The 15,000-nt window shown below is 30.7% G+C and overlaps 1 protein-coding gene across 19 annotated transcripts in view; it reads left to right on the top strand.

The window, feature by feature from the left end:
- l(1)G0196 (inositol hexakisphosphate and diphosphoinositol-pentakisphosphate kinase) overlaps positions 1–15,000 on the top strand; it is a 485,360-nt gene that overhangs the window by 155,342 nt on the left and 315,018 nt on the right. The window contains exon 1 of one of the 19 annotated variants that reach the window (XM_068363295.1): positions 12,987–13,648. The exons of the other annotated variants lie outside the window; for them this stretch is intronic. Within the exon in view, the coding sequence (XP_068219396.1) occupies positions 13,598–13,648 (51 nt within the window). The 5' untranslated portion in view covers positions 12,987–13,597. Of the gene's footprint in view, positions 1–12,986; positions 13,649–15,000 lie in introns of those variants that run through there. 19 annotated transcript variants of the gene reach the window in all.

Genomic DNA, 15,000 nt, shown 5'->3' with positions numbered 1-15,000 from the left:
ACGAAATCATTTGCGAAGTGTCTAATAATCAAGACACTTCCCAGTCGTCTCCACTATGTTATAACGGATTGAATCAATGCTTTGTAATTGGTACCCGAGAGAGCCTGCCAAGCCAATCAAAGGTACAAGCTCGTGATATGTGAAATCCCAGGTGTTTGCCAACACTTTTTTCATGTCGGTACGAAGTCGGGTGTTTTCTTTTCCTACGTGTTTAGCTAGTGATAGCTTGTGATATACTGTTATTATTATTATTATTATTATTATTATTATTATTATTATTATTATTATTATTATTATTATTAGCTACAACCCTAGTTGGAAAAGCAAAATGCTATAAGCTTTAGGTCTCCAACTGTGAAAAAATAGCCCAGTGAGGAAAGGAAATAAGGAAATAAATAAATATTATCATTGTTATTATTATTATAATCACTAGCTACAACCCTAGTTGGAAAAGCAAGATGCTATAAGCTTCAGGTCTCCAACTGGGAAAAATAGCCCAGTGAGGAAAGGAAATAAGGAAATAAATATTATTATTGTTATTATTATTATAATCACTAGCTAAGCTACAACCCTAGTTGGAAAAGCATGATGCTATAAGCTTTAGGTCTCCAACTGGGAAAAATAGCCCAGTGAGGAAAGGAAATAAGAAAATAAATAAATATTATTATTGTTATTATTATTATAATCACTAGCTCAGCTACAACCCTAGTTGGAAAAGCATGATGCTATAAGCTTTAGGGCTCCAACAGGGAAAAATAGCCCAGTGAGGAAAGGAAATAAGGAAATAAATAGATATTATTGTTATTATTATTATAATCACTAGCTAAGCTACAACCCTAGTTGGAAAAGCATGATACTATAAGCTTTAGGGCTCCAACAGGGAAAAATAGCCCAGTGAGAAAAGGAAATAAGGAAATAAACTATATAAAAAATAATGAAAATTAGAATAAAATACTTTAAAAACATTAAGAACATTTAAAACAGATATTTGATATATAAACTATAAAGATCTTACGTTTGTGAATATGCGAGTGCTAAAGAAACGGAGAAAGAACCAGAAGGTAGGAATGTAGGAAAGAGAATTGTCGGACCTGACTGGTTTCTTAGTGGATTTGACCATCTCGTGTAGACCTTGACATCTTTTTCCGTGTGATTTTTGTCGTAAACGTGACCTTATCCCTCGTAATCCTAAGGGATAGATTAGTTCTTTGGCAATAGATATGCTTATGCAACGAAGTATCTTATTCGACTCGCATTGAGAGAGAGAGAGAGAGAGGAGAGAGAGAGAGAGAGAGAGAGAGAGAGAGAGAGAGAGAGAGAGAAGTATCTTATTCGACTCGCATTGAGAGAGAGAGAGAGAGAGAGAGAGAGAGAGAGAGAGAGAGGAGAGAGAGAGAGAGAGAGAGAGAGAGAGAATGCAACGAGGTATCTTATTCGACTCGCATTGAGAGAGAGAGAGAGAGAGAGAGAGAGAGAGAGAGAGAGAGAGAGAGAGAGAGAGAGAGAGTGAGAGAAAGGAATTTTTCTATGACATTTGTTTAGTGCTTCGCCAATTTTCTATAGTGCTCGAGGGACTTAATTGAAACTAAAAATGGTTTTCGAAATAGAACATTAGTGTTAAGTCTAATATTTTTCATTTTATTTAGGAAGCTAATTAAGTGTATTTACATCTATTTTAAGATCTGTTGTATTGATAGCTGCGAATAGTTCTTGCGCATCTTTTTATTTTTAAAGATTGTCACAGAATTCCTCTCTCTCTCTCTCTCTCTCTCTCTCTCTCTCTCTCTCTCTCTCTCTCTCTCTCTCTCTCTCGTTTGTTTTCACATCCCCAAATCGTCATATATCTCCACCTCCTATTTTCATAGTTCTCACCTAAGTAGGTCTGGGTCTTCTAACTCCTGTGGTGTCCAGGAAACAAACAGGCTGTAAGGTTGCTATTATTCAACCTTAGAAGGACATGTCCAAGCCATTGCCATCACCCTTTCATTATCTTCTTAAGAAGTAGAATTCTTATACCCTTTATGATATGATTTTTGGTATCTGGCCCCTGATCCTTAATATTCTTTTAAGATTGATAAACTCTTTTAATTATGATTTCATTATCATATGATAATGTGCTTAGGCCTATATATGGTTAATTTTTTTTTATTAAACTTAAATTTTTATGATTTCTAAATATTCTGTCTTTTTTATATGATTTTTGGTATCCGGCCCCTGAGCCTTAAAATTCTTTTTAAGATTTATAAAGTCTTTTAATTATGATTTCATTATCATATGGCATTGTGCTTAGGCCTATTTATGGTTAATTTTATTCTTCTTTAACTTAAATTTTTATAATTTCTAAATATAAACACTTTTTAATATGATTTTTGGTATCTGGCCCCTGATCATTAAGATCCTTTTAAGATTTATAAACACTTTTAACTATGATTTCATTTCCATGTGGCAATGTGCTCAGGCCTATATATGTTTAATTTTTTTTTTATTAAACTTAAATTTTTATAATTTCTAAATATAAACCCTTTTTAATATGTTTTTTGGTATCTGGCCCCTGATCCTTGAAATTCTTTTTAAGATTTATAAACTTTTAATTATGATTTCATTACTATGTGTTAATGTGCTTATATAAGATTAATTTTTTTTATTATTAAACTTAAATCATTATACTTTCTAAATATTCCGCCTTTCAATTGATCGAATTACCATTTTGACTTTCACTAAGTTCTAACTGAAGTGAACCTGTAATTAATATCTTTATTCGTAAACAATTGAAATTCCTTTATTAACCCTTTCTCCATCTAGTGTTTGTTTTAATATTCTCGTTAATTCTGCATTTCATTGATTTGTCCAAGTCCCTTGTCTAGGTACACAATGCATACTATTGATAACATTGTTAATTTTGCGGTGTTTAGCTGATTTAACCAACATCATCTGATTATTTTATTATTGATAACGTTGTTAATTTTACTGTTTTACTTATTTAACCAACATAATCTGATTATTTTGTTATTAATAACGTTAATTTTGCGGTGTTTTGCTGATTTAACCAACATCATTTGATTATTTTATTATTGATAATGTTGTTAATTTTACTGTTTTACTGATTTAACCAACATAATCTGATTATTTTATTATTGATAATGTTAATTTTGCTGTGTTTTGCTGATTTAACCAACATAATCTGATTATTTTATTATCGATAGCGTTGTTCATTTTGGAGTGTCTTGCTGATTTAACCAACAACTGATTATTTTAACACTAAACACTTTCCATCTTCATCCATTTATCAACATTTCAGAATCCACGAGAAAGGTAAACAACATAGGTGACATAACATTCCCTAGAAGTATCCCACTATTCACTATAAACTGACTTGGCAAGACTTCACCAACATTCACTTTTCATATGTTTCGCCCATGGATAGTTTCAATTCTATTTATTGATAGGAAATGCTTCAGTGACGTATGACCTTCATGAGATTGGTTTGTGGACGCCGAGTCCATTATCGTAAGCAATAAATGCCATAAGAATCTTTTTTTCATTCCATGGTCTGCTGCACAAATTTTTAATTCAATTATTTGATATGCGCCGCTCTAGCCCTTTCTTAAGCCTGCTAGAAGTATCTGACTAATCTTTTTCTCCAACATGTTGTGGCTGAACTTACTAAATGCTTTCAGCATGTCCAAATAAGGACAATGAATGTATTATTATTATTATTATTATTATTATTATTATTATTATTATTATTATTATTATTAGTAGTAGTAGTAGTAGCAGTAGTAGTAGTATTAGTAGTAGTAGTAGTAGTAGTAGCAGTAGCAGCATTATTTATTATTATTATTATTATCATTATTATTATTGTATTATATTAATTTTATTATTATTATTATTATCATTATTATTATTATTATTATTAGTAGTAGTAGTAGTAGTAGTAGTAGTAGTGGTATTTATTATTATTATTATTATTATTATTATTATTATTATTATTATTATTATTACTTACTTACTTACTTACTTGCTAAGCTACAACTGGGAAAATAGCCCAGGGAACATTCAGTCATCTTTCTATGGCGTCATTATTGTGACTGGCAGGCTTTTTTTCTTCATTATTTTTTTAGAAGATTATATATATATATATATATATATATATATATATATATATATATATTATATTATATATATATATGTGTGTGTGTGTATATATATACATATATATATATATATATATATATATATATATATATATATATTTATATATATGTATGTATGTATATATACACACACATATATATATATAGATAGATAGATAGATAGATAGATAGATAGATAGATATTTTCATAAGTTTGTCCTGAACTAATGTAAAATCTCGAGATTGGATAAGCTTATCTAATCCATGTTTAATAGTATAAATATAATCCATAATATTTTTATTATGTATAGTTATGAAAGCAAGATGATTATAAAGGACATCGGGCAATTTTTTTTTCTCATTTAAAGATTTCGTTCTGATTACTTGAGTGAAGTTAAAAATCAGTATTACTTATATATATATATATATATATATATATATATATATATATATATATATTTATATACATATATGTATATATATATACATGTATATGTATACATACATACATTTATGTATATATATATACATACATACATATATGTATATATATACACACTGTATATATACATAAATACATATATATACACAAATATTTACACACATACATATATATATATATATATATATATATATATATATATATACATATATTTATATACATGTATATATATACATACATACATATATGTATATATATATATACATACATACATATATGTATATATATATATATACATACATACATTTATGTGCATACATATATACATTCATACATATATGTATATATATACATACTGTATAAATAGATATATATATATACATATATATACATGTATATATATAAATATATATATACATGTATATATATATATTTATATATATATATATATATATATATATATATATATATATATATATATATGTGTGTGTGTGTGTGTATATGTATTATATGTATATGCAGTTTAGGAAGATAAGTAGATGAATAAGATAGAATGAATCAACATATGAAAGTTGATTTTGATGGTGGTTTGGCAACATTAAAGTATATATTTTTAAATATTTTATAGATTTAATTATTTGCAAATTAAATTATTCACTCCGAGGAGGTGCTAACCACACGCTTCATTTTGCGTTGGTTCAGTTCAGAGGAGCTTCGAGGAGAAACATGTATCTTGTATCTGGCCTTGACGGTTGCCTTGTATAGACTCTTTCTTCTGACAGTTATCTAAGGTTTTTTTTTTTTTTTTTTTTTTTTTTTTTTTTTTTTTTTTTTTTTTTTTTTTTTTGGTGGGGGGAGGGAGAGTTGAAATGCAGACCGATCAAGGCGTTGATGTTCTGTTATCATAAGTTGAAACATATTCAAACAATAATTATTTATAATTTTCAATGTTTTTTTCCTTTTAGTGATTGGTGTATTTTTTAACGTTACTAACAATGTACCCTGCTGAAGTTATTCTCACTATAGTCAATTTTTTTTAGTGAGGGAGATTTGTACCGACTCGCAGGGGGATGCCCTATTAGCCCGGAAAAGTTTCCTAAAAGCTGATTGATCGGAAGTATTTTTTCTCCGAATCGTTCTGACCAATCAGCTATCAGGAAACGTTTCAGAGCTAAAAGGGCACCCCTGCAAGTCGGTGCAAACCTGCCTCACTAAAAACAAATGACTATAGTTCAACGTTTGTTGAATCAAAACAATAATTATTTGTATTTTTTAATATTGAGCTTGTAGTGATGGCTGTATTTTCAACACCAATGGGAATATTTGTTGCTGTATGAGCTTGTTTAATTTAATCTGTCAGTTCTAAAGCCTTGATTATCTCCTCAAGAGTAATTGAAGGGTAAATGAAAACATGCATTCAAGTCGTTAGCTTATATGGTTCGTTGACCGATTGAAGAGTTAATCTCGTAGATTTAAAAGTTTCTTGAGGTGGAAAGAAAACAATTTTATTATTACAACCGGTTAATGTATTGAAAACGACACTTCTTAGCTTAATGAGTTAAGTATGTATATAATGTATATATATATATATATATATATATATATATATATATATATATATATATATATATATATATATATATATATATATATATTAAAATGCAGGACTTAATCTTTGGTTTCCCGAAACATGTATATTCTTTACTGCCTTTCATTTCTTTACGTCTAAGGAGAGTATAATGAGAGTTAAAGCAAAAACTTTTTCTCATCACTAAATTCCTGTTCATAATTCCATTCAAGTTTCATTTTATCTCATTATTTTGGACGTAGATTTTGAGGTTCCCTTTTGAAGTCATATGTATTTAGTAATGGTTTAGATTCCTTTATTTTGATTTTTGTCTTACTGCGCTATTTGACAAATATAATTCTCCAAGAATTTTATGTGAAAATTATAAGCTTGAGAATTTTATGTGAAGATTATAAGCTTGAGAATTTTATGTGAAGATTATAAGCTTGAGAATTTTATGTGAAGATTGTAAGCTTGAGAATTTTATGTGAAGATTGTAAGCTTGAGAATTTTATGTGAAGATTATAAGCTTGAGAATTTTATGTGAAGATTGTAAGCTTGAGAATTTTATGTGAAGATTGTAAGCTTGAGAATTTTATGTGAAGATTGTAAGCTTGAGAATTTTATGTGAAGATTGTAAGCTTGAGAATTTTATGTGAAGATTGTAAGCTTGAGAATTTTATGTGAAGATTGTAAGCTTGAGAATTTTATGTGAAGATTGTAAGCTTGAGAATTTTATGTGAAAATTATAAGCTTGAGAATTTCATGCCACCTAAACTCCCTTCATCAATGGGGAATTAACCAAAACGTGTATACTTGTGCCTTAATCATGTTGTGTCACTCTAGGAAAATTATTGATATAAATTTCCCTTGAATTCCTAATACCGTTTTAAACATGCTGAGTATGTTATAAGGTTGTTATCTCAACACATTTAAGGAAACATGATAGCATAAATAGATTTATTAATTTTTAGCTTTTTTATATATTTTTCTTAAATTTATCCCTTTCTCCTCCATGTATGAAGAAAAGAAATAATTAGGACATTGTTAATATGACCTCAGGTGATTTTCTTTTAGCATCCTGCTTTTCCAACTAGGGTTGTAGCTTAGCTAGTAATAATAATAATAATAATAATAATAATAATAATAATAATAATGATGATGATGATGATGATGATGATGAGGATATAAAAATAATAATAGTATAATATAAAAATAATAATAATAATAATAATAATAATAATAATAATAATGATAATTAATAATAATAAAATTGGAAACTACTGATAAGATTCTTGGGCATATGTCCTACAATAATAGCGGTATTTATAGATTTACTTCAGAAACAGATCTCCTGAAAGCTATCAAACTTCCATACAAAACTCTTTGTTTTAATGGTTTTAAATGGAAACATTTTATAATTCATATTACAACAAATGATATCGCCATCAATAACCTTCAATGTCAAGATGCCAGAAAACCGAAAATCAATCAGGCAATCACAAGCAAGAATATACGAAGTTGTTTGGGACACGAAGAATTCCAGTGTTTAAATGCCTTTCCCAAAGATTTCCTAGTTGCAACGTATGGAATATTGTGCCCGTTTAGTCTGCTCGCTTTCACTTTCGTATGACCTTTGCCAGACATGCGTTCATTGAGTTTGGATACGGGCCCAAGGTGGAGGAAAACCTAACGTTTTACGTTCTCTCTCTCTCTCTCTCTCTCTCTCTCTCCTCTCTCTCTCTCTCTCTCTCTCTCTCTCTCTCTCTGGAATAACCACACTGCTTTATTTTATTCTTCGCTCAGGTTCATAGCATCAACAGAAACCCAATGGAACCAGGGGTCCGTTCCTGACGGGGTCAGAGGTCAGGCAGTGAATTTTTGGGACTGTTTTTTATTGCGTTCGATCCCAACTATAGCTCACAAGTCCATTCTGGTGTAAATAGGGGCCAACATATGCTGGACTTAAGAAAATGTCTTAGGGTTAACATCATCATTACTGGAGACTAGCTTAAATAGCCAAAGAATAAAAAAAATGGAATTTTTTTTTGTATATATATATATATATAATGTGTGTGTGTGTATATATATTATATATATATATACACATATATATATATACACACACACACACATATATATATATATATATATATATATGAGAGAGAGAGAGAGAGAGAGAGAGAGAGAGAGAGAGAGAGAGAGAGAGAGAGAGAGAGAGAGAGAGAGAGAGAGAGAGAGAGAGAGAGATTTTGGTTTGGTGACTGTCGTAGTGAATGTAGTTGGTTGGCGACGTGATACAGCTGCTGATCTTTCTGTGTAGATGCAGAAAAACTCTGATATTATAGAAATATAATCTCCGGAGTGAATTTTTCCCTCGCACTATATGAGGAAAAATAGCGGTGTTAATCGCCTCAATATACGCTATAGTATAATAGATTCCATTATTGCGTAAATATACTTTTACGCAAATTACTTATTTCTTTTACCTCAAGTTTTGCTAGTTTATCGATAACTTTTTTTTCGTTTATTTTCATGGCATAGCTTCCCTCTTTCTCCCGAGAATTCTTAAATAAATTCCATTCTAAATAAGGTATTATTATTATTATTATTATTATTATTATTATTATTATTATTATTATTGTTATTATTAATATTATTATTATTGTAATTATTTATTTTTTATTTATTATTAATTATTATTATTTATTATTATTTCTTGCTAAGCTACGACCCTAGTTGGAAAAGCAGGATGCTATAAGCCCAGGGGCTCCAACTGGGAAAATAGCCCAGTGAGGAGAGGAAACAAGGAAATAAGAGAAGTAATCAACAATTAAAATATTTTAAGAACAGTAAGAACCTATATGGGATAGGCCTTGTGTACTAACTCTCATAGGCCTTGTGTAATACACATTACATCTTACCAAAGTATCTTTATAAGGTCTGTTTTGATTCCAATATATCGATTTTTTTCGTTTCCATTTAATTTATGTATTTAGTTTTCCAGCTTTCTAGGCTTTATCTTGCCATATTTTTTTACCTCGCTGGTAAGATTTTTTTTTTTTGGGGGGGGGAGGGGAGGAGTTCTCTATGATTAAACAAATGTGACTTTTTTTTTATAGCTAATGATTGTAATCTCCTTGTCAGGAATATGGCTGATGATGGTGGACTAAGTGTCACCCTTAAACCTAATGATCTCCATGTGACCAAAATAGCTAAAATTAGCAATCATCACGTAACCAATATAGCTAAAGATAGCAATCTCATTGGGACCAATATAGCTTAAGATAGCAACCATCATGTAACCAATATAGTTGAAGATAGCAATCACCATGTGATCAATATAGCTAAAAATAACAATCACCATGTGACCAGTATAGCTAAAGATAGCAATCTCCATGGGACCAATATAGCTTAAAATAACAATCACCATGTGACCAGTATAGCTAAAGATACCAATCTCCATGGGACCAATATAGCTAAAGATAGCAATCTCCATGTGACCAATATAGCTAAAGATGGCAATCTCCATTGGACCAAATTTAGCTAAAGATGGCAATCTCCATGGGACCAATATAGCTAAAGATAGCAATCTCCATGGGACCAATATAGCTAAAGATAGCAATCACCATGTGATCAATATAGCTAAAGGTAGCAATCTTCATGGGACCAATATAGCTGAAGATAGCAATCACCATGTAACCAATATAGCTAAAGATAGCAATCTCCTTGGGACCAATATAGCGAAAGAAAGCAATCATTATGTAACCAATATAGTTAAAGATAGCAATCACCATGTGATCAATATAGCTAAAAATAACAATCTCCATTAGACCAATATAGCTAAAGATAGCAATCTCCATGGGACCAGTATAGCGAAAGATGGCAATCACCTTATGACCAATATATCTAAAGATAACAATCACCATATGACCAATATAGCTAAAGATAATCTCCATTAGACCAATATAGCTAAAGATAGCAATCACCATGTGACCAATATAGCGAAAGATGGCAATCACCTTATGACCAATATATCTAAAGATAACAATCACCATATGACCAATATAGCTAAAGATAATCTCCATTAGACCAATATAGCTAAAGATAGCAATCACCATGTGACCAATATAGCGAAAGATGGCAATCACCTTATGACCAATATAGCTAAAGATAACAATCACCATGTGACCAATATAGCTAAAGATAGCAATCTCCATTAGACCAATATAGCTAAAGATAGCAATCACCGTGTGACCAATATAGCTAAAGATAACAATCACCTTGTGACCAATATAGCTAAAGATAGCAATCTCCATTTGACCAGGATAGCTAATGATGTAATCTCCATGTCACCTATATACAATATAGCTAATGGTAGTAATATCCACCTCACCAATATAGCTAATGATAATATATTTTTGAGCAAACAGCTGTTTTTATCAATCAATCATTTCACTTGATATTATCTTTACATATCTTACCCCAGCCTTCATTAGTCCACAGAAAATCTATCTCAACATTTCAAATTTTAAGTTCTCTTCCTCAGCTATGTTCCATTCTCCAAAAGAGATAGTTGGCTTAATAATACATTCATGTATTGCAATATTTACTGCACTAAACAAGTTGTCTTATAAAGGTTTTTTCCAAGCTACTTTCTTTTATCCCCAATGTATGGTTTTCTTACTTTTTCCTTCCATCCAAATGTTGTAACATTGCCTAGCCAGTGGCCAACATTCATTCTTATTAATATTTAAAGTTCCATTAAGTTTTTTCCTTTTTTCATCTTATACTTATTTTGCTATCATTGTAATTTCTTTTTTATTTTAAGGAAAATACTGACTTTTATTTTCCTTCATAAACTTACTTTGCTAACGTTGGAATTCCTCCTTGCGCAGACGTTAGCAATTCCTCCTTGCGCAGACAAGTAAACAAAAAATTTTGTTTTGCAACCTCTCTTCAACACCACTGATTTGTATCGTATCGTATTAAAATACAAGTAAACTGAAATGATTATTCTCTGACCTCTTTCTTAAACCCATTGCCTTTCATCTCCATCATAATCTTCTTTCCTAGACTTCACTCAACTTTCCATTCTTTCCTACTTAGCGACCTGACACGCCCTATACCGCCTTTATACCGAACCACTTTCACGTTAACATATTTACTTTGGTAAGCTTTACTTGGGCACAGGACCCCCTAAGAGGGTCTTGCATGTGCTGTTAACTTCTAAGCTCTCGTAACTAACGAATTTTTGTGTCACGCAAAATGTTTCTTTTGTGAAAATATTTGTAACAAATTATTTTTTTTCAGTTTTTTTAACCTTGAATGTTTTATGGGTAGGTAAATTTTATATATTTCAGTGTTAATGTGTATGGTCTTCTTCTTCTTCTTCTTCTTCTTCTTCTTCTTCTTCTTCTTCTTCTTCTTCTTCTTCTTCTTCTTCTTCTTCTTCTTCTTCTTCTTCTTATTATTATTATTATTATTATTATTAGTATCATATATATATATATATATATATATATATATATATATATATATATATATATATATATATATATATATATATATATATATATATATATATATATAAATAATTCTACGTTTTCTCTTTAGCTATGGTAATCTGATTTATCTAGTGCTCGATTAATCATGAATATTTTATATGCATTGTCACCTTTGTGAAACTCTAAATGATCTAAAAGCCATTGAGATACCCCCTCATGGTTTCAGACCGTGGAATGGCTTACGAAATTGATCTCCTGTTTTTTTTTTTTTTTTACTCTCCTTAGCCTTATGGAAGGTCGAAATTCCCATCGCATTTAGTAAGAGTTAATCCCTTATCGCAAATTCTATTGTTTAGCATACGAGAAATGTTGATGGGTTTAGCAGACTCCTGTGTATTCTGGGAAAGTGAGGGATGGCTTGTTTTATCTCTTGTGCTTTCTTTTCCTGAGCAATTTTCTTCTTCTTCTTCTTCTTCTTCTTCTTCTTCTTTTTTTTTTTTTTTTTTTTTTTTTGAGCTGCAGGTGTCACTGTTAATTTATTTAAGTTCCTACTCGAGTCTTTAATTTTAGTAAATAAAAACAAACGGATGTTTAGTGTCTCCACAAAAACATTTTAGTTCGACATGAAGCATCTTGCTTTTGTTAAACTTGCCCTTGTTATGAATTGTTACTTATTTATTATTTTGTCCAAATTCGTAAGGAAACTAAGAAGAGTGAAACTTCATTAATCTTGAAATTTATGAATATTAGTTTCTAAGAAAAGTTTATGGAAACTTTTGAAATGGATGGAACTGTCTCAATTTACAAGGGATGTAAGGAAACTGATAGAAAATGTAAATAATGTTAAAGGAACTATTATTTGTAGTTGAGCCAAGAAGGAAATGATTGTTTCAGAACATAAAACTCGTAAAACAAAATCAAAATTAGAGTTTAATTCATAATTATCTGTATATATATATATATATATATATATATATATATATATATATATATATATATATACATACACATACATACATACATACATACATTTATATATATATAATACATATATATATATATATATATATATATATATATATATATATATATATGGGTGTGAGTGTGTTTGTGTGTTATAATTAGATTTAGACTTTGTACTAGAGTTAGTAGGAGAAAATGCTTTCCGTAGCTACGCGATTTTAGTAACTATGTTGTTGTTAGAAATATATAGGTCATGGGTCGTTAAGTGCGAGAGGCAGACACAGATATTCTCAATATTTTTGTATGGCATTGCGAAGTTAGTACAGAGGAGCAGCAGCAGCAGCAAGAGAATAAAACCGCGTTCAAGGGCGGAATGGCTTCAGTAAAGCGTCGGACACGGAGGAGTGAAGTTGTACCCACTTCTCTCTCTCTCTCTTTCTGTCTCGTCAAGAGAGTCTCTTCGCCTTCGACTTTTTCCCCGAAGGAGACTGCTTGGCCCGGGACAACTTCAGACTCGAACAGAACAGGATCTGAAGGATAACTGCCTGCGTGTATCTGCGTTTAATATCGCGGCCGTGGATATCCTGCTTACGAGAAGAGGCGTTCGTGCACCGGAGCCTAAAAAGAATTTCACAATAATCATTTAGGGCCGACTTTCGTGCGTGAAACTGGTCTCTCGTTCGTTGCTTTCCTTGGTCGCATCAGATGTATTTCCCCCTCTGTCGCCTATTACTGGACAAACTGATAAGATAGAAGTCTCTTCAGTTCGTTGAGTTTCTTAACCATTTTTATATTCGTGGTGAATCCATTTTGCACTAAACTCAAAAAGACCTCTAGAAAATCCTTACACAAATCTAAGTGATAAACGGGAATAGTGATTACACAGAAGTGAACTAGTGATTAGTGGCAGCGGCTGACTTCTAGAGCTGCTATTTGAATATTCTTCAATAGACATTCTGACAAACGTCACGGAAATCTGTTCGAAATGATCGAAAAGAGAACCAGAAAGTTCGAGAGGAGACTTAGCAAGGTCTCGGTGGGTACCTTCTTTCCTTCTGTTTTCTCTCTTGATATTTTTTTTCAATTTTGAACATTCGTTTCCCTAGTGATTCACTGGGCCTTCGCGGCATTTGATTTATCCTAGTCATGCTAACCCACTGTTTTTAATTTCCTGTTACCATTTATTGCATCAGCCGCATTGATGGTACATGTATTTATAGTCATTGCTCATTGTAATCGTGTTATCCAGGTGTAAATTACGTAACCTAATAACCAAAGTTGGGTAGATTTTATTCATTGTTCTTTGTTTAGCGCTTCATTCACCTCTCCGGGTTATTATTCATTTGTTTTTATTTATTAATGGTTCTTCATTATGCATGCATTTATTTAAGAAGTTTTGATCCTTTGGAACATTTTGTCCTTTAAAATTCACATTTTTTTTTTTTAATCGGCTGTTGCAACATCACGTAAAGGCTAACTTTCTAATGGTAAGTCGTAGGACACGTAATCCGTTGTGAAGATATATTTTGCTTTGTATTTTATAGAGTACGTTATTTTCAAGTAGTTTTAGAGTAGGGGATATTCTTAATTGTAAGTACTGTATTTTTTCTGTACAATCTAGCACCGAATTGTCTTAAGCACATAGAAAGAGTTCACCGCTTTTCGAAAAAAACGTCTGCATTAATTTCAAATATTGATTTTATATAATCTATATAAAGCATATTCTGTTATCTCCTCCGCTGTTCCTATATACCTTTATATTGACAAATAAAGGTATATCTTTCTTAATTGATGCTTGAATGAGCTATTTTGGCCATCTTACAAATGCAGAGAATAGTTAAGAAAATGATTTGTCCCTCAATTAGCCTCATAATTTCATGATTACACGATTTATTGTACTTCCATCATAGTAATTTATATCCTTCAGAGCTCTGTGTATTTGTACATGATTGTCCTTCGTAGAGCACTGAACAGTTGAGTTTGGCATATTTAATTGATTTATAGAAAATCGTGATATGATACTGATTATTTTTAGGGCACTTGCACGCTGATATGCTTGCATGATATCTTATCTTTGTTATCTTTTTGCTTAATACGTAATGTGGAAATGATAATCATCCCCTTATATACAGTATGTATCCACAAGATTATACTATTATTATTATTATTATTATTATTATTATTATTATTTATGTTATTATCTAAGCTACAAATCTTGTTGGAAAAGCAAGATGCTATAAGCCCAAGGGCTCCAACAAGGAGAAAGATCCCAGTGAGGAAAGGAAATCAGGAAATAAGTAAACCATATGAGAAATAATTAACAAATGATAAAATATTTAAAAAACCGTAACAACATCAAAACAGATATTTCACTTATAAACGATAAAA

This window comes from Palaemon carinicauda, chromosome 40, assembly GCF_036898095.1.
Source record: "Palaemon carinicauda isolate YSFRI2023 chromosome 40, ASM3689809v2, whole genome shotgun sequence".
NCBI lineage: Eukaryota > Metazoa > Arthropoda > Malacostraca > Decapoda > Palaemonidae > Palaemon > Palaemon carinicauda.
The sequence above is the reverse complement of the archived record's forward strand: the minus strand, read 5'-3'. Positions and strand labels throughout refer to the sequence as shown.